This window comes from Eschrichtius robustus, chromosome 11 (assembly GCF_028021215.1).
Source record: "Eschrichtius robustus isolate mEscRob2 chromosome 11, mEscRob2.pri, whole genome shotgun sequence".
Taxonomy (NCBI): Eukaryota; Metazoa; Chordata; class Mammalia; order Artiodactyla; family Eschrichtiidae; genus Eschrichtius; species Eschrichtius robustus.
The window spans coordinates 7,683,850-7,702,831 of record NC_090834.1 but is presented as its reverse complement, the minus strand read 5'-3'; the positions used below and the strand labels follow the sequence as shown (position 1 = coordinate 7,702,831).

At 43.0% G+C, this 18,982-nt stretch overlaps 1 protein-coding gene across 3 annotated transcripts; it reads left to right on the top strand.

The window, feature by feature from the left end:
• Positions 1-23: 23 nt before the first annotated feature.
• TIRAP (TIR domain containing adaptor protein) lies at positions 24-17,173 on the top strand. 3 transcript variants are annotated; one of them, XM_068556514.1, is made up of 6 exons: positions 49-100; positions 10,006-10,389; positions 10,597-10,720; positions 10,933-11,091; positions 12,557-13,150; positions 14,261-17,173. In XM_068556514.1, exons 4-6 carry the CDS (start codon positions 11,025-11,027, stop codon positions 14,278-14,280), a joined length of 681 nt encoding a protein of 226 aa, XP_068412615.1. In that variant the 5' UTR covers positions 49-100; positions 10,006-10,389; positions 10,597-10,720; positions 10,933-11,024; the 3' UTR covers positions 14,281-17,173. The 3 variants fall into 3 exon arrangements, with proteins under 3 accessions (XP_068412613.1, XP_068412615.1, XP_068412614.1); XM_068556512.1 differs by lacking the exon at positions 10,006-10,389 and having other exon boundaries at positions 24-100; XM_068556513.1 differs by lacking the exons at positions 49-100; positions 10,006-10,389 and having other exon boundaries at positions 10,471-10,720.
• The last annotated feature ends 1,809 nt before the right edge of the window (positions 17,174-18,982 follow it).

The following is an 18,982-nucleotide window of genomic DNA, read 5'->3' as shown; positions in this document are numbered from 1 at the left end:
CGGCCGGCTGCACTTCCCGTGGGCGAGCGGCCCGCCGGGCGCCGGAGCCCGCGCCCCGCACCGGCCGCACCGAGGCAGCGCCCCGCGCACGCAGGCGCAGGTGAGCGCTCGGGGAGGCGCGGGCGGGAGCGGGCGCGGCGGGGCCCCGCGGGCCGGGCGAGCGGGCGGGCGAGCGGGCGGGTGGGGCGGGCAGGCGGCTGGGCCGGCAGGACTCCCGCGGGCAGTGGACCCCCGCGTTCGGCCCCGTTAGCGGCCCGGTCCCCGGTCCCTGGTCGCGGACTTGCCCCCTCCCTGCGGCACCTCTGACCGGTTCACCGCCGTCCCCTCTGCGCCCCTTCACCTGGCCGCTCGTAGCCCCCACAACGCGGAAACAGGTGAAAAGGCCCTCGGAGAGAGCTGGCACCTTCTCTGTCGCCAAGAAGCTCGTGCAGGGAGACCTCCCTGAGCTTGAGGAGCCTGCCTGGTTCAGGTGGCTTCGGTCTTGAACTGTAGATTCTTTTTCTTCCAGGCTCTCGCCTCCTTCTCTGCTCTGGTCGCAGCCTCTCCCTCTGCTCTTCTGATGGCCTTTGTGACAGTGTTTCAGCAAGAACAGGGCTTTACTTAGGGTTACAGGCCTACGGAGCGACCCCTTCCACAGTCATTTCACGAACCTCTCCGATGGGCTGGGCATCGTGTGACAGCACTGAACAGGACAGAGTCAGCCCTCGTCCTCTACCTGGGGACACTAGGAACCAGACACACCCTGACAGGTGCAGCTAAGAGAGGGGAGGATGGAGTACAGGCTCCCCAAGCCGATGCACCTAACCCAGGGGCCACGAGGGTCAGGAATGACCCATTGTCAGAGGAAGTCACATCTAGTTATTTTTAAAACCTTTTTTAAAAATTGAAATACAACCCACACACAGAAAAGTGCACAGATCTTAAGTGTACATCTTTCCCAGTGTCACGCAGTGACATTCCTGTGCAGCCCACACCCAGAATAAATAAAACATTACTCACACTCCAGAGTTTTTTTGACCGCATCAAACAGCTCGTGGATCTCAGGCCCCAACCAGGGATTGAACCCTGGCACCCAGTAGTGAAAGCCTGGAATCCTAACCCCTAGGCCACCAGGGAATTCCTCAGATGCCCTCTTATGCCCACTTCCAATCACTACTTTCACCCATGGGTAACTGCTATCCTGGTTTCTAACATCATATAAAATAGTTTTATTTGGTTTTGAATTTTGGATACTTGGGACCATACTTATGTACTTTTGTGTATGGTGTTTTATACTCAATATATAGATTGAACCCTGTTGCATTTAGCACTCGTTCATTTATTCTCACTGACGTGTAATTTTTCACTGTATGGATAGACCACAATTTATTTCTACATTCTACCGGATACTAGGATTGATGGATACGGTTGTTTCCAGCTTGGGGTTATTGTAAATAGTGCTGCTGAGGCATTCTTATGTTTGTCTTTTGGTGAGCATATGTTAGCACTGCTGTTGGGTACATTCCTAGAAGTGGAATATAGCGCCAGTTTTTCAAAGTCCTCCTACCAATTTGCACTCCGGCAGGCAGTATATGAGTTCCTGTTTCTCCACATGCTTACCAATACTTGATATTGTCTGTCTTTTTCATTGTAGCCATTCTGCTGAGTGAGTGGGAAGTGGGGTTGCATTGAGGTTTTAATTTGCATTCCTCTGGTGACTAATAAATTGTGCATCTTTTCATACATCTGTTGGGCGTTTGGATACCCTTTTGTGAAGTGTCTGTTCAATTCTTGTGCCCATTTTTCCAATAGGTTGTCTCTCTTTTTCTTACCAGTTTGTAAGAGTTCTTAAATATTCTGGATATGAGACATATTGGATATGTATTTTTAAAATATCTTCTCTCTCTCTCAGGAGATTGCCTTTCACTGTCCTAATGATGTCTTTTGAAGAACAGAAGTTCTTCATTTTAATGTTGTCCAGTTTATCATTTTTCCCCTTATGGTTCTATTATTTATGTTCAGTTTTTTTTTAAAAATTGTTGCCTATCCTGGGGGGTAGGGAGTGGGCGAAATGGGTGAAGGTGGTCAAAAGGTATAAACTTCTAGTTATAAAATAAATAAGTCCTGGGAATGTAGTGTACAACATGGTGACCATGGTTAATAATACTGTATTGTATATTTGAAAGTTGCTAAGACAGTAGTACTTAAAAGTCCTGAGGACAAGAAAAAAAATGTTGTAATTATGCATGGTAGTGGAAGCTAATTAGACTTATTGTGATGATCATTTCTAAATACATACATAAATCGAATCATTGTGTTGTTCATCTGAAACTAATATAATGTTGTATGTCAATTATATCTCAATTTTTAAAAATCAGGAAAATAAAGTCAGGAAAATAATCTCCTATATTTTCTTCTAAAAGCTTTATTGTTATCCTCACATATATCTACTATCCATCTGAAATTACTTTTTTGGTATGGTGGGATATATGGGTCAAGATTCATTTTTCCCACAAGGCTGTCTAAATTGACCCAGCACCATCTTGTAAAGAGACCACCTTTCTCCAGTGCACTGCAGTGTCAGCTTTGTCATAAACCAGCAGACGGTATAGATGTGGATCTGTTTCTGGACACCCTATTCTTCCATTACTCTGTTTGTCCTTGTGCACAAATTATCACTGATTGTTCCGTATGTCTGAAGATATAAGCTAGAGAGTACGGAGTGGAAAAAGAGAGTGATCAAAAGAATATGAGGCTGGGTAGGTAAACAGGGACCATATATTTAAGAGCTTGGTAAGTCATTATAAGGAATTTGGGCTTTAAAAGCAATGAGGAAACATTGATATTAAGCGACAGAATGATGTGATCAGAGATGGGAAAATGAGTTAGTAAACTGAAGTCATCCAGGTGACAGTCTATGGTGGTCTGAACTATTTAATATTGAATAGATATAATTGACAGGTTTAGTAATTGAGGAGATGTAGAGGAGAGTGGCAGTCAAAGATGATTCCTAGGTATGTAGATAAGGCAAGTGAATGGGTTGTGTGTAATTCACTGAGACAGAGAATACATAACGAAGATCAGGAACAGAAAGTGATAATAGCAGAAATATGGGAGAATCATCGGATTTTGGCAACTTTTGTACAATGGATAGTTGTACTATCCATTGAAACCAAGACTATTTTTCTAATTTAGAGTAGAATGTTTTAATATCTATTTTTGAAGCCTAAACAATTCAGTTTAATATGAATCTTTTGTAATATATTTTCATTATATTTGGCATTTACTTAATAGATATCTCTTATCTGCCCTACTGATATTGGTAAATTTTACTAAGAAACCAAGTTGAAGGTAGATTTTAACAAAGAAGAAAGGCCCAGTGAAAATAATAAAATGTCTGGTTTTAAAATAGCACAAATAGCAGGAATAATGCAGGTATTCCAATAAGAATATAGACTTGTATAGCCTAGAGTTACTATTATTTCCTTCTGGTAAATACTTCTGAACAATATGCTTTTAAGTTATTTGAAATTATTCTCTGTTAGGAAGATACAGATTGCAAATTTTCATCCTTCTTTGGTCCCCAGACATTACTAAGACTTTCTGTCTGGTTATGGTTAAATATGAACAGAATTAGATATTAATGAAATATTTGCTAATGAAAGATGAAGATATTATAAAAAGTTAGGGAACAGAATCTTAAAGCTAAACATTGCTGATTCATTTGCTCTAATAAGACAACTATTCATGAATCAGTTCCTACAATTCATGTTGTCTGACATGATTCTTTGGAAAATAATGCCAGTCTTCTGTTAAATTTTTAAGCATGTGACGTAATCATTGCGCTTTAACTTGGGATGGTATTTCAGTAAGTAATTACGTGTGATAGTCAACCTATTTTGTAGTCAGCCTATTTAGTTAAAAGAGTTATAAACGTACTGAAATCTCCTGAAAAAGAAAAACAAACAAACAAAAAAACCAGTAAATCTTGTTTTCTGTTTATACTATGATGTTACATCTTCCCTTCACTTCACAGGCAAAACTTAAAAAGTGTATAATTACTGTCTTCATTTTCTAGCAGGCATTTCATTTGTTCCCCATAATCTAGTTTCTGTTCTAAATGAAAGTGGGGTATTGTGTAGGCAGTTGGTCTCTCCTAATTTTCAAATTCAAATGCTTCTTCTTAATCCTCACTGGGCATTTGACATTGTTTACCAACACCATTGTAAACACCATCTCATTTTCAAAACTCTCTTTCCTTGCCTATCATAACATTGCACTCTCCTGATGTGTCTGCTTGTAAAACTTGCCCCTCTCCATGTTTTAACTGTAGGTATTCCTTAATGCTTTGTCTCTTTCCATGCTACGCTTTCCCCAGATGATTTGAATTATCACATACAGGCTGATGACTACCACGTCTATAATTCTGGCCCTGCTGCCTTCTTCAAACTCCAGACTCATTTTAAACATATGGCTTGGCATGTGTCTCCATGCAAATATCCCACTAGGATCTTAAACCTACTGTTGCTTTAGAGTAAGTTTTTATTATTCTGGTAGTGGAAGTCTTCTTAAAGTTCCTCTTTAAAAATCTTAGTTTTTTTTTAATCTAACCGCCCCCCCCAAGCCTTTTTCAAAAATATATAAAAAGCAATCATTTTGTAAGCTCAAAAGGGAACTAATGTATAAGGGCATAATTTGTAAACTATATCCGTCATTAAATTCACTGCTGGCACAATCTAGATTACATTCAATGCCTGCGTATTTACTTGAGACCTACAGCAAATACAAAATAAGTTCACACCATTTCAGTTTAAAATGACCTTTAGTACGCATGTGACATAGTTTCAAAACTAAGGCAGTTTTTTAAAACTAAGGAGCTGTTTTCCAAAGACCAATTTGCTACATTTTGCAAAATACAGCAACACTAATTAAAATGCTTCACATTCCGTGTTTGGTCAGTAAGATATATTCCTATGTGACTAAAATACAGCTAAGGTTTTAGATTTTAACAACCAAGTAACAATACTTTTGATATATAATTAAATTTAGGGAGTTCCCTAGTGGCCTAGTGGTTAAGATTCAGTACTGTCACTGCCGTGGCTGGGGTGTGATCCCTGGTCGGGGGGCTGAGATCCCGCAAGCCTCGCGGCCAAAATATTAAGAAAAATAAAGCAGTGGGTGCTTTTATATACACATACACACACACACTCACACATATATTTGAAATGTTTAAAAGTCTTCAAAATTTACAAAATGTAGTGCTGAAAGCATATGTACCTTGTTATATATGCAGCAAAAATTCAGCAAAATGATTTAATTTAATACAGGCTATAAGACTTCAGTTTTCTGCTTGCTAGAGTCCCATCTTAAATCTGACTTTATAGCAAAATTAGTAGTTTGAAATTTATTTCACAAAATCAAATCCCAAGATTTGCCAGGCAGTTTTCAGTTATTCCACTGCTTATATAAATCGAGATGAGTGGTTCCTTGTGTCAGAATTACCTGGAGAGCTCTTTAAAAAGTACAGATTTGGGGGCCCCACTTCTGAACTATTGAATAAGAATTTCCAGGGGCAGCTATATTTTTAAAAGCTCTCTAGGTGATAATTGTATACAGCTTAGTTTAGGAGTCACGGCTGCAGCCCACTAGACCAATCCTTAGTTATATCAGAATCCTGGGGTACTTGTTTTTTGTTTTTTGGCTTTTGTGCTTTTTGGGTTTTTTTTGGTTTTTGTTTTTTGTGACGCACTGCGCGGTTGTAGGATCTTAGTTCCCCAATCAGGGATCAAACCCAGGGCCCCAGCAGTGAGACAGCTGAGTCCTAACCACTGGACCGCCAGGGAATTCCTGGGGTACTTGTTTAAAAATCACATTCCCAAGTCTTACACCCAGAGATTTGATTCAGTAGATTTGGGATGGGGCCCAGGAACTGGCATTTTAACCCATCATTTTGGTTGGTCCCTGTGTTCATTTTCTGTGCTGCATGACAAATTACTACAAATTTAGCAACTTAAACCAACACCTATTTGTTATCTCATAGTTTCTGTGGGTCAAGGGCCTGTGAAAGGCTTGGCTGAGTCTTCCGTTGGAGTCCCACCCAGCTGCAGTCCAGGTGTTAGCTAGGGCTGCGGTGCCATCAGAGATGCAAATGGGAAAAGACCCACTACTAAGCCCCCTCAGGTTGTTGTTTGTTGGCAGAATTCACCTCCTTGAAGTTGTAGGACTGAGGTCTGCTTTCTTGCTGGCCATCAGCTGGACACCACTCTTGGCTTCTTGAGGCTGCCTGAAGTTCCTTGACACTTTGCCCTCTCATGACATGGGAAATTCTTCCAAGTCAGCAAGGGAGTCTCTCTCCAGTCTGCTAAGATGAATTTTTACACCCACACCTACACCCATGCACATAGGTACATGTGTACATAATATTCATTTATATGTTATATTTATATATACACATCTTATATAGCAAATATACATACCATATGTATGTATATACACATATACACACACACGATTATGTTACTATATATATGATGTGTATATACATTTATATACATATGCAAACACACACACCCTACAGAATAACCCAATCATGTGAGTGACATACTACAACCTTTGCCATATTCTTTTGGTAAGAAGTCATGGGTCCTGCCCACACTCACAGGTATGAACATGGGGCCACCTTAGGGTCTGCCCACCACAGTCCGCAACTCCTCAGAAACAGTGTATTGTGCCTCTCTAGCTATTAACAATTAATTTCAGCACTTTAAGGGACGTCGTCCTGCAAGTTCTAACGCATCCTGCCCTGACAAGTGTTTCAGCAAATGTTTGAGAAGCCAGTGTTGGAGCCTTTGAAACCAGTGTTCTTAAAGTCAAAAATCACATGAAGAGTAGATAATAATTTATCCATCAAAGAAGTGAAAAACTCCCTCAAACAATTTAAATCTTTAAGCAGACCAGTTTTTTGTTTGTTTGTCTGTTTACTTTCTGGCTGCACCACACGACATGCAGGGATCTTAGTTCCCCGACCAGGGATTGAATCCGCCCCCCGCCCTGCAGTGGAAGCGCAGAGCCTCAACTGCTGGACCGCCAGGGAAGTCCCGAGCAGACCAGTTTTTAGCACTCAGATTCAATACTTTCCCTATTCATTAGCCTCACATACAATCAAACATAGTGTAGTAGTTTCCTATTGCTTCTGCAATAAAGTACCACAAACGTAGTGGATTCATACCACACACATTGATTATCTTATAGTTGTGGCAGTCACAGTCTGAAGTGGATCAGTGGGGCTGCATCCCTTCTGGAGGCTCTAGGGAGGAATCCAGGCCCTTGCCTTTTCTGGCTTCTAGAGGCTGCCGCCTTCCTTGCGCACAGCCCCACGCTACACCCACCTCTGCTTCTGTTGTCACATCTCTTCTCTCACTCTGACCCTCCTGTCTTCCTTTTCTAAGACCTTTGGGATTACATTTGGCCCACCTGGATAATCCAGGCTAATCTTCCCATCTCCAGACCCTTAATCACATCTGCAAAGTCAGCTTCTGCCAAGTAAGGTAGCTTATTTTCACTGGTTCTGAGGATTAGGGTGTGGATGTCTTTGGGGACCACTGACAGTGATTCCAGCTTAACAGAAATGTGATATGAGTTATATAAGATACATAATCATATGCCTTCATAGGTTTCAGAACATTCCCTATATAATAGATACTGGAGACCAGTTAGATATTGAATAATACTTAATACACTTGGGATTTTATACAGTGAAACTTTATTTACCTCACATATTAAGTTCCTTCATGTAATATTGAAAAAGCATTCTAAAAACACTGATGGTAACAGGCTACTGCTTTTTTTTTTTTTTCTTTTGAAGAAGCTCTTTACTAATTTTCTATCAAGTCTTTGTAATTATCTACAAAGTAGGTATTTAGGTCTATATCATTCTACTTGATGAATGTTTTAAAAGCACAGGGAAAGGTGACTACATAACAAATCAGAGAATAGACGGAGTGAGGGATGAGACCTTCCAGTTGGAGATTTGGGTTCATTATCTTCTTACCTGCCTGACAACTATGTCTCCCATATCTCGACCATATCTCGATATAGACTGTTACTAAATCTTGTAAAGATTAAAGCGTATTTGAATGTGATTGCTCCACCGCCTCAGCTGTACAGAACTGAAAAAGTAACAAGGAAAATGCAGTATGGTTTTAGACTCTAGGAAGTAGACAGTGTATACAGTTAATGGAACTGATCTGCATTCTTGCTCAATTATCCTTTGTCAAAGATGCTATTTCCTGTGTTTGAACTTTTCCATAATATCAATCACTAGGGCTTATACCAATCTACTTCCAGTGGCTGTTGGGCAATTGGATTTCTTAAACAAGCAATGAAAAAAGGCAGCTACCCAAAATCAGCATGTATCGCCAAAAAGACACGTCATTTGATAAAATGAGAAACTGAAACTTAGATCTATCTACATCTGTTAAGTGTTATGTTAATTTTGAACCTTTAGGCTGTCATTAAAAATATCAAATGATTCTCCAGTTTGTAAGTGTATCAAGGCCAAATAATGAATTTTCAAATTAAAACACAATTGAAAAAAAGATTTAAATAATATAAAAAGCAACTAACATTGTGTCTACTGCTGGGGGGCGGGGTGGGGAGGGGAAGGACATCTTGAATGGTTGAAATGAAGATGTCAAGAAACAGAGACTCCTGACCAGGAAAAGGATTTCAAAACCTAACAGTGGTTACCAGGCACTGCCTCAATCTCACCACTTAGGGGCTGAAATCCAAAGAATATTAGGTAGGAAAAGAAACCCATGTCCTTGTTAATGTTCCCCTTTTCATGTCTTTTTGACTCGCGTAGCAGCTCTCTGCTTTGCTCTTTCAAATGTACTTCTGGTCCCGAGCCCGTCGCAACTCCTCCTCCTCCTCCCACACCCCTGCACCCACTACTGCTGCAGTGGAAGTTCTCCTTTTTTTGAACTTTGGTATATTTTCATGAATCATCGGTATCTCTTGTCTTCTCTTTATCAGCTTAGCATAAGGGTGTCCAGCATTTAGCAGAATGAAGCATTTTTGTCCAACATTGAAGGACATTCTTCTTTTTTTTCTAATTTATTTATTTAATTTTATGTATTATTTTTGGCTGTGTTGGATCTTCGTTGCTGTGCGCGGGCTTTCTCTAGTTGCAGCAAGCGGGGCTTCTCTTATTGCGGAGCACGGGGTCTAGGCGTGCAGGCTTCAGTAGTTGTGGCGCATGGGCTTAGTTGCTCTGCGGCGTGTAGGATCTTCCCGGACCAGGGCTCGAACCCGTGTCCCCTGCATTGGCAGGCGGATTCTTAACCACTGCGCCACCAGGGAAGCCCTGAAGGACATTCTTTAAATTTTGAAAACTCTTATCTCAGCGCGTCTATTCAGACAAGCCATTTCTCTGTGAGTTCCTGGCTGGTGGGGGCAGGGGGGGTTGTTTTGACCTCTGCAGATCCATCAAATAATGAGAAAGCAGTCCTTGCTCTAGAACCAAGTTCTCCACCAGCCCTTCATCTTCAGAATCCACTAGAACACAGTGGCTCCATCTTGGATCAGGGTGGGCTCTGCCCCACGCAGTGTCCTCCCAGAAACCTAGGCAGAAAGAGCCTCCACCATCAGGGACATCAGGTCACTGTGGTGGGAAGAGAACATGGCCATGGCGAGTTGCCCGTCTAATGGGCCTTTGCATTTCCATATAAATTTAGGTGCTGTTTGACAATCCCTTCCCTCCCCCCCCCAAAAAAAACAAACCAAAAACCTTCCGGAATTTGGAATAACATTGAATAGATCCCTCCAATATCTAGATTATTTTAAATACATACTAACCCACACTATTTTCTGAGCATTGTATGCCATGCGTTTTACATAAATCATCTCATATAATCTTCACAGTAATGCTGAGCAGGCTGTAGTATTATTTCCATTTCACAGATGGAAAAGCTAAAGTTTAGGGTTTCCCTGGTGGCGCAGTGGTTAAGAATCCGCCTGTCAATGCAGGGGACACGAGTTCGAGCCCTGGTCCGGGAAGATCCCACATGATGCCGAGCAACTAAGCCCGTGAGCCACAACTACGGAGCCTGCGTGCTACAACTACTGAAGCCCACGCGCCCTAGAGCCCGTGCTCAGCAACAAGAGAAGCCACCGCGATGAGAAGCCCGTGCACCGCAACAAAGAGTAGCCCCCGCTCACCACAACTAGAGAAAGCCTGCACGCAGCAAGCAACGAAGACCCAATGCAGCCAAAAATAAATAAATAAAATAAATTAAAAAAAAAAAAAAAAGCTAAAGTTTAGCAAGAGTAAAGTAGTTTACCAGAGGCCACAGTTCATAAGAGATGAGATCTAGGACCTCTGCCTGCAGAGTCTGCAGCCTTTACCACTATGTACAGCTGAGGGAGGGAGGGAGGGGAGGGAGTGGAGGGAGGATGGGTGGGTGGATGGAGGGAGGGAGTTATTCAGGGGAAGGCAGACCTGGAGGAAAAGTCCCCCAAGGTTTCTAACATGTGCTCTCTCTCTACTGCTCAACATCTGTCTACCTTGATACTTAATTATTTGTCCAAATAGTAACAGACCTTCTTCTCTGATTTCAGCATTTACACAGGAAGCCCTTACAACAAGCTGCCTGCCAGCCGCCCTTTCCCAGATCCCGAATGCAACCCTGGCCAGGTGGCGCGGAGAACCGTCACTCTGCTGGTCATGCTGAGCTCATACTCTGTAAGTCTGATGGCTACACAGTCGGGGTTCAGCTGGCAACCAGCCCGGATCCCAGTGGTGTCTGTCCCTAATCCCCAAAAGGATGAGGGGCCGATCTAGAGACTGAGCCTCTGTCAGGCACCAGGAGAGAAAGAAATGCCAGAGCCCACCCACTGGGACTGGGAGTAAGGTTAAGTACAGCTTTTGTGATCCTGTCTCTCTGTCTCTTGTAGGATGGCTGTTGGATGAGGTCAAGACTGGGTCCCCTCCCTTCTCCCACTTTACCAATGCCTGATCTCATGGGGTTAGTTTGGAGCCCACCACTATGGCATCATCACCCTCCTTGCCAGCTCCTCGTTCCAGGTCCAAGAAGCCTCTGGGCAAGATGGCTGGTGAGTGGACACAGACTCCTAATTCCAGGAGGCTGCCTGGCCCCCAAGCACAGGCCCTGGAGAGATGCAGGGAGGCTGACGGGGTGGGCGTGGGGGGGTCCTGCCTTGACCTCAGTGCCCAGAGGCTCTGTGGGGAGTGAAGGGGCGTGCATCAGGGAGCCTTCAGTCATTTTGGCTCACAGGTTTCCCAGGTGTGCTCAGCTAGTCTTCCCAGCCTGGAAACCACTGTGCTGAGTGCTTAACAGGGTGTCTCTTTTTATCTAAATCGCCCTGAACCATTCAGAGGTAGGAGCCAAGCAGAGAGAAAAAAACAAATCAACCTCCAGGACACCATACTTTCTGTCCAGGTCAAAAGCTGGGGAAGCTGAGTTGAAACCATTTGGAGTACTCACAATATGCCAGACACTGCATTATCTCTGCTGATCTTCAACAACAACTAAAATGAACCCATTTTACAGATGAGGAAGTGGAGACATAGACTGACTTGCTTATGGTCGTATAGAAAGCAAGTGGCAGGTCCACAATCAAATCTGTGTGCCCCACTCCAAAGTGTGGTCCCGGATCACTCAGCTCTAAGGTCTTCAGGTACTCTGGGCAGTGAGTGGTCCTCTCCCACATTTCCGTTTTACCCATTTAGCAACAAGCTAGGATTTCTCAGGGCCAAACAGATGCCAATCCCTGCCTCTCTCCCTCCCATAATGGGTAGCCCCTTAATCTAAATCCACCTCCCCTCAATGCTGAAAGTGGGTTTGGGGACTAATTGATCTTTACCAGCTTAACATAGCTCTACTTACTGACTCACAGATGGTTGACTAGTCAGCTTGTGGGAAGTTCTGGTTAGGATAGGTTAGGGGGGTACCAGCAATCGAAGGGTGTGGGGCAGACAAAGCCATCTTTCCCAATCAGGCTGGTGAAACAGCCAGAGTTCTTTTCTTTCTTCCTTCCTTCCTCCCTCCCTCCCTTCCTTTCTTTCTTTCTTTCTTTTTTTTTCCCTCATATTGTTGTTATACCAAAAGCTTTACAAAAAATTATTGAGGTATAATTGACATACAGCATTCATTAGCATAATGATGCAACATTCGTATACATTGTGAAGTAATCACAATAAGTTTAGTTAACATCCATCACCATACATAGTTACAGATTTATTTTCTTCTTGGGATGAGAACTTTTAAGATCTATTCTCTTAGCAACTTCAGAATATGCAGTACAGTAAGACAGGCTGGCATTACATCCCTGCCGACTTATAAAACTGCCAGAGTTTTTATGTACTCCCGAAACCTTTAAAGACAAGGGAAACTTTTGGGCAAGTCCTGAGGGATGTACACAGTCGCAGAGCAGCAGTTGTGAGAAGGTGGACAGGGGAGATGGGCTGGCCTCCTCCCCGAGGTGGCTCCTCTCTGGGGGGGTCGCCAGGAGACCCCTGCTGAAAACTCCAGGCCAGAGCAGTGCTTCTTCCCCGCAGACTGGTTCAGGCAGGCCCTGTCGAGAAAGCCCACAAAGACGCCCGTCTCCCCAGAAAGCACCCGCAGTGACGTCTCACAGCCGAGCTCCTCGGACAGGCCCCCACCCCTGGGCCCCAGCCCAGCGGTGTCTCCCACCCCGCCGCCGACACACGTGGGCGCCCACGGCGGCAGCAGCGGCGGCAGCGGCCGCTGGAGCAAAGACTATGACGTGTGCGTGTGCCACAGCGAGGAGGACCTGGTGGCCGCGCAGGAGCTGGTCTCCTACCTGGAGGGCAGCGCTGCCGGCCTGCGCTGCTTCCTGCAGCTGCGCGACGCGACCCCCGGCGGCGCCATAGTGTCCGAGCTGTACCAGGCCCTGAGCAGCAGCCACTGTCGCGTGCTGCTCATCACGCAGGGCTTCCTGCGGGACCCGTGGTGCAGGTACCAGATGCTGCAGGCGCTGAGCGAGGCCCCCGGGGCGGAGGGCCGCACCATCCCGCTGATGTCGGGCCTCCCCAGAGCCGCCTACCCCGCCGAGCTCCGATTCATGTACTTCGTGGACGGCTGGGGTCCCGACGGCGGCTTTCGCCAAGTCAAGGAGGCTGTCACTCGGTGTAAGTTATGGGGAATGGAGAAGGGGAAGGGGCTTCAGCCATCGCGCCTGCTCTACTTGGGCTTTTAGGAGACACCCAATGTGGCCTAGTGCAGGCTTCAGTTTAGAGCACTTAGCAGATGCTGCGCTTTTTTTTTACAAATAGGTTTGTGGCAACCCTGCGTTGTCAGATGATGATTAGCATTTTTTTTTAGTAATAACGTATTTTTAAATTAAGGCATGGTCATTGTGTTTTTTATCAATTTTGTATTGAAGTGTAGTTGATTTACAAGGTTGTGTTAGTTTCTGTTGCACAGCAAAGTGATTCAGATATAGATACAGATATAGATATATATACACACATTCTTTTTTTAAAATATTCTCTCCATCATGGTTTATCATAGGTTATTGAATATAGTTCTCTGTGAAGGCACGTACATTGTTTTTAAAAACATAATGCTATTACACACTTAATAGACTACAGAAAAGTGTAAACATAACTTTTGTATGCACTGGGAAGCCAAAAAATTTGTGTGACTCACTTTATTGCAATATTTGCTTTATTGTGGTGGTCTCGAACTGAACCTGCAATATTTCTGAGGTCTGCCTGTAGTTCAGAATGCAGGCTCTGGAAAAAAACTGTGTCACTTGGGCAAGTTACTTAAGTGCTCTGTGCCTGGGTTTTCTCATTGGTTAAATGAGAATGAAACTATATACCTAAATAAGTATATACACTAAGTAAATTCAGAACGTGGCCCGGCACATGTAAAGTACTTGTGACAGGCCGGGCCTAGTGCATTATCAAGTCCTCAATAAATATAAGTCACTATTATCATTATTAGTATTAATAGTATTAGGTTTCTCTCACTGAGGTCAGGTTGGAGATGGCCGCCAAGAGCTGGGAAAATGCCAGGAGGGACCCTGGTTTAGTATTGGTTTAGTAACGCAAACAGGTACAAAATAATAGGAAAGAACTGCCTACCATAAGTGTATCCAGGGAGGGGCATTATATTACAGTGGGTTTAGAAGTAAAATAGATTAAAAGGTAGCGAAGGCAGGGACGTGGGGGAAACAGAGATTCTGGGATTTGAGGAGGGTGACAAGCCATGTGATTCTCTTTCGTCTCTTTCAGACCTGCAGACCCTCAGCTGACACTTCTTACATCAACACGGATGCAGACAGTTGGAGCAAAGCTGGAAATGGAGTTAGAGGGCCTAGGACCTTGGATTCCAGCAGACGTGCCAAGTTGTATGGAGTAAGTTTGCAGCACGTTGTATGTGACCCTGGGATCAGATTGTCCGTGGCCTCCATAACCGTGGGCTCCCAGGAAGGCCTGGGGAAGCCAGAAAGTGGCGGTGGAAGGAAGTGCTGATACCAAGACATCACCCACGTGTTGCCTCCTGCGTGACTGGACGTGAAGCCTGGCACATCGTGCCTATGTCTTCTTCCCCTGGAATCGGGCACTGGTGTCTAGGCGCCTTCCTCCCGAAGAGGTGACTCACCTGAGTAAGGAGCTGGAAGCCTGGACTGCTCGCCTCAGCTGGGTGGTTTTCCCAGTTGCCTGGGGAAGCCCTGAACAGGTGTCAGGAGAAAACAACAGGTATAGCGTCTTTCACACTCACACTCTTGCCGGGGTCTCCCAGTGAGTCGTTCACTTCCGAAAGCTGCGTGGAAGATGCCCTCAGCACGTCTACAGGACAAATACTGTCCTGTATTTGTTTTCACTGCATGCCTGTCATTAAAGACTCACACCTAGAAACGAGTCTGAATAGACAGAAGAGGGGAGGGAGCAGGTGGGGTGAAGAGAAGGAAAGCTCAGACCCTTTAGCTGGGATCAAAAGCCCACCCACCAATGCTCTGACATATGGGGGCCTCATCAGGCGTCTGGCCAGAACTCCTGCTTTTACAGTAGTTCCTTCACCTCTGCACTCAGAGGAATCAGCGTATTTCTTCTGGCAGATGATTGTCTACCTTGTAGGACAGGCAGAGTTTCATTCATCTGTTCTCAGTAAAACTTGGTTGTTGAACTGAAATGAATTTATGATTCCCCTGATGTGTACTTTTGTGTCTCTTCTCCCACTTCCCCCTACCACATCTCCTCCTTTTACTGAAAAAAATGTATATGTATATATATTAAATTGAGATATAATTGACATATAACATATTAGTTTTAACTGTACATGATTCGCTATTTGTATATATTGTGAAAAAATTTTATTTTTAATTACAGATTATCTTATTACATACAAAAGGACTAAAGGATAATACAGTGTACACTCACGTACTCAACACCCAGCTTAGAAGCCAAACCTCACAATCCCCATGTTGCTTCCTTTGTGCCCTTACATTCTCTTCCCTACTCCCACCAGAAGTAACCACTATTCTGAATTTTGAATTTATCATTCTTAGCTTTTCTCTAGAAATTTATTACATATGTATGCATCCCTGACAATATATTAACTTTTACATGGTTTTACACTTTACATAAATGGTGTTATATTCTGCAAATTCCTTTTTTCTTTTTTTTTTGCCATGTTTGTAAGATGTGTCCATGTTGATTCATGGAGCTGCAGTAAATTCACTTTCATTCCGTTATGTAAATATACCACTATTCAGTCGCACGTGTTTTTACAAGTGGGCATTTGGTTGTTTCCAGGCTTTTTGCTGTGGAAAACAATGAGCCTGTGAGCATTTTTATTCTTGTGTATGTTTCCAAGAGCAAGATTTTCTAGGATTTAACCTAGATGGGGAAGAGCTGGGTAGTGAAGAGTGCGCACCTTCAGTCTTGGTAGAAGATACCAAATTTTCTTCCAAATTGGTTGTGCAATTTATGTTCCTGCCATTTGTGCATAAGAGTTGCCACTTCTTCATGTTCTTGCTAACATTTAGAATTATCAGATTTTTTAAATTTTATTTTTTTGCCATGCTGCACGGCTTGTGGGATCTTAGTTCCCTGACCAGGGATTGAACCCGGGCCCCGGCAGTGAGAGCACCGAGTCCTAACCACTGGACTGCCAAGAAATTCCCTAGACTTGTCATCAGTTTTTTAAGTGTTTAATAAGCTGGTGGATGAACACTGGTATCCCATTGTCATAATATTCTTTTTTTCCTTTTGCCTTTTTTATAAAAAAAAAATATATATATCATACACTAGAAGGAAGGAGGAAGTTTGATGAATCCCCATATACCTATCACCCAGTTTCAACAATTATCAACTCAGAGATAAGCTTTTATTAATAATGACCCTACCCATTAGTCACCGGAAGATCATTTTGAAGCAAATCGCAGGTATTATTTTATTCTAAATATTTAAGTATGTCTCTCTAAATAATTAGAAGTTTAAAAAAAAATGACCACCATATAACAGTATCTTTTAAAGAACAGAAGCTTTATTTTTTAATGTGAAAACTTTTATCTATTACTTTGTAGTCTGTGCTTTTTGTGTCTTCTTTAGGAAATCTTCCCTACTCCTGTATTTTCTTCTGGAAGTATTTCACATTTAGGTCTTTAATCCACCTGGATGTTTTGTTTGGGTTTGTTTTTGTTGCTCTTGGTTTATAAGTTAGAGATACTTTTTTTTTTTTTCATTTGAATAGCCATTATTTACTGACTAGTGCATCCTTCCCCCACTGATTGTGATGTCACTGCTGTCATACGTTGTCATACGTGAGGGTCTGCTCCTGGGTTCTCCAGCCTCCTCCCTCTGTCTGTTGATGTATCCCTGTGTCAGTGGCACCGTGGCTTACTTACTGTTGTTGTTAGTAAACCTTGATAACTTAATAGGTCAGCTCTTCCCACTCCTCTTAATCATGAAAATCACTTCAACCCTTCCTGTTCCTTTACTCTTTCATATAAATTGTTTATTCAGTTTGTCAGATTCCAGGAAAAGGCCAGCTAATATTTTTATTGGACTTACATTGAGTTGAGAGATTAATTTGGAAAGGATAGATGTTTTAATGATATTGAATCGTTCTCCTAATAAAAATGGCATGTCTCCATTTATTCATGTCTTTAAATGTATTTCAATAAAACTTTATAAATCTTTTCCATATTGGTCAGTCACATTTTTTATGAGATTTATTCCTTAGTACGTCGTATTTTCTGTTGCTACTGTAGAAGGTTTTTTTTAAAAAAAATATTTATTTATTTATTTATTCATTCATTCATTTTGGCTGCACCGGGTCTTTTTTTTTCTATAAATTTATTTATTTTTGGCTGCGTTGGGTCTTCGTTGCTGCGCGTGGGCTTTCTCTAGTTGCGGTGAGCGGGGGCTACTCTTCGTTGTGGTGCGCGGGCTTCTCATTACGTCCACCGGGTCTTAGTTGCAGCACGCGGGATCTTTTTTTTGAGTTGCGAGAGGCGAACTCTTAGTTGCGGCATGCGTGTGGGATCTAGTTCCCCAACCAGGGATTGAACCCCGGGCCCGCTGCATTGGGAGCGTGGAGTCTTGACCACTGGACCACCACCTCATATTGATTTAATATAAGCAAACTGCTGAATTATTTATTCTCTAAGACTATAGATTTTGTTGGGTGTCTATAAAGACAATCATATAATTTGCAAGACAAAACAAAAACTTGTCTTTCTCTGCTGCCTAGGATCACCAGTAAGATATTGAAAGTGGTAACTTTGTCTAAATCATGATTTCAAAGGGAATGCTTCAAACATTTCACCGTTATACGTGGTATCTGTTGTACGTTTTGGGTTTGGTACTTTTTTTTTTTTTTTTTAAGTTATTTATTTTTGACTGTGTTGGGTCTTCGTTGCTGCGCGAGGGCTCCCTCCAGCTGCTGCGAGCGGGGGCCACTCCTCATCGCGGTGCGCGGGCCTCTCACTATCGCGGCCTCTCCTGTTGCGGAGCACAGGCTCCAGACGCGCAGGCTCAGTAGTTGTGGCGCACGGGCCCAGCTGCTCCCCGGCATGTGGGATCTTCCCAGACCAGGGCTCGAACCCGTGTCCCCTGCATTAGCAGGCAGACTCTCAACCACTGCGCCACCAGGGAAGCCCCAAAGCTTAGGTTCTTGATGTGTCCTGGCAGAAAGAATTCAGTGAGAGACAAAGTGATAGGTAAGAAGTGGGTTTATTTAGAGAGATACACACTCCACAGACAGAGTGTGGGCCATCTCAGAAGGCGAGAGTGGCCTGGTACATATTTTTTAACAAGCTGTTAAGTTTCCTGTTGTTTCTAGTTGATTAAGAGTTTTACTTATCTTGAATGGGTTTGAAATATATTCTAAAATTTCCGCATCTACTGAAATGATGTTTTTTTTTCCCCTTTTAAATGGTAATGCAGTGAATAACATTAGATTTTCTAATGTTAAGCTGGTCTTATATTCCTGGGGTAAACTTATCTTGATCGTGATGTATTATTACCTTTGTTTAAATTGCAGGATTCAGATTGCTAACATTTTCTTTATGATTTTACATCTATATCCGTATGTAAGATTGGCCCATAATTATCCTTTCTTGTATTATCCTTTTCTGGCTGTGTTACCAAGGTTATATCAGCTTTCTAAAATAATTGGGGAGTGGTCCCTTTTTTCTATTCATTGATGAGTTAAAGCTTGGAATTAATTGTTCCTTGAATGTTTAGTAGACTAATCTGTAAATCCAGTTGGACCTAGCGTGTTTTGCGAGGGGGGAGTGGGGCGGATTTAAACTGCAGTTTCTGTATCTTAAAGAGTTATAGATCTATTTAGATTTTTCATTTCTTCTGGAGTCAATTTGGCATAAACAGTGACGAATACAAGACTGGCTGAAATAGATTTTTCAGTTTGAATTCCCGGATCATGTAGGCAGTATGAATCTGAATTCTAAACCTGCATGGAGATTGGCCTGTGATTACAAATTTTCA

What these genes read in the sequence shown, in the direction of transcription:
- TIRAP (XM_068556512.1), top strand. Translation starts at nt 11,025, where the DNA reads ATGGCATCATCACCCTCCTTGCCAGCTCCTCGTTCCAGGTCCAAGAAG. An exon ending in GCCTCTGGGCAAGATGGCTG is followed by an intron (nt 11,092 to 12,556) that starts GTGAGTGGACAC and finishes TCTTCCCCGCAG; the next exon opens with ACTGGTTCAGGCAGGCCCTG. An exon ending in CAAGGAGGCTGTCACTCGGT is followed by an intron (nt 13,151 to 14,260) that starts GTAAGTTATGGG and finishes CGTCTCTTTCAG; the next exon opens with ACCTGCAGACCCTCAGCTGA.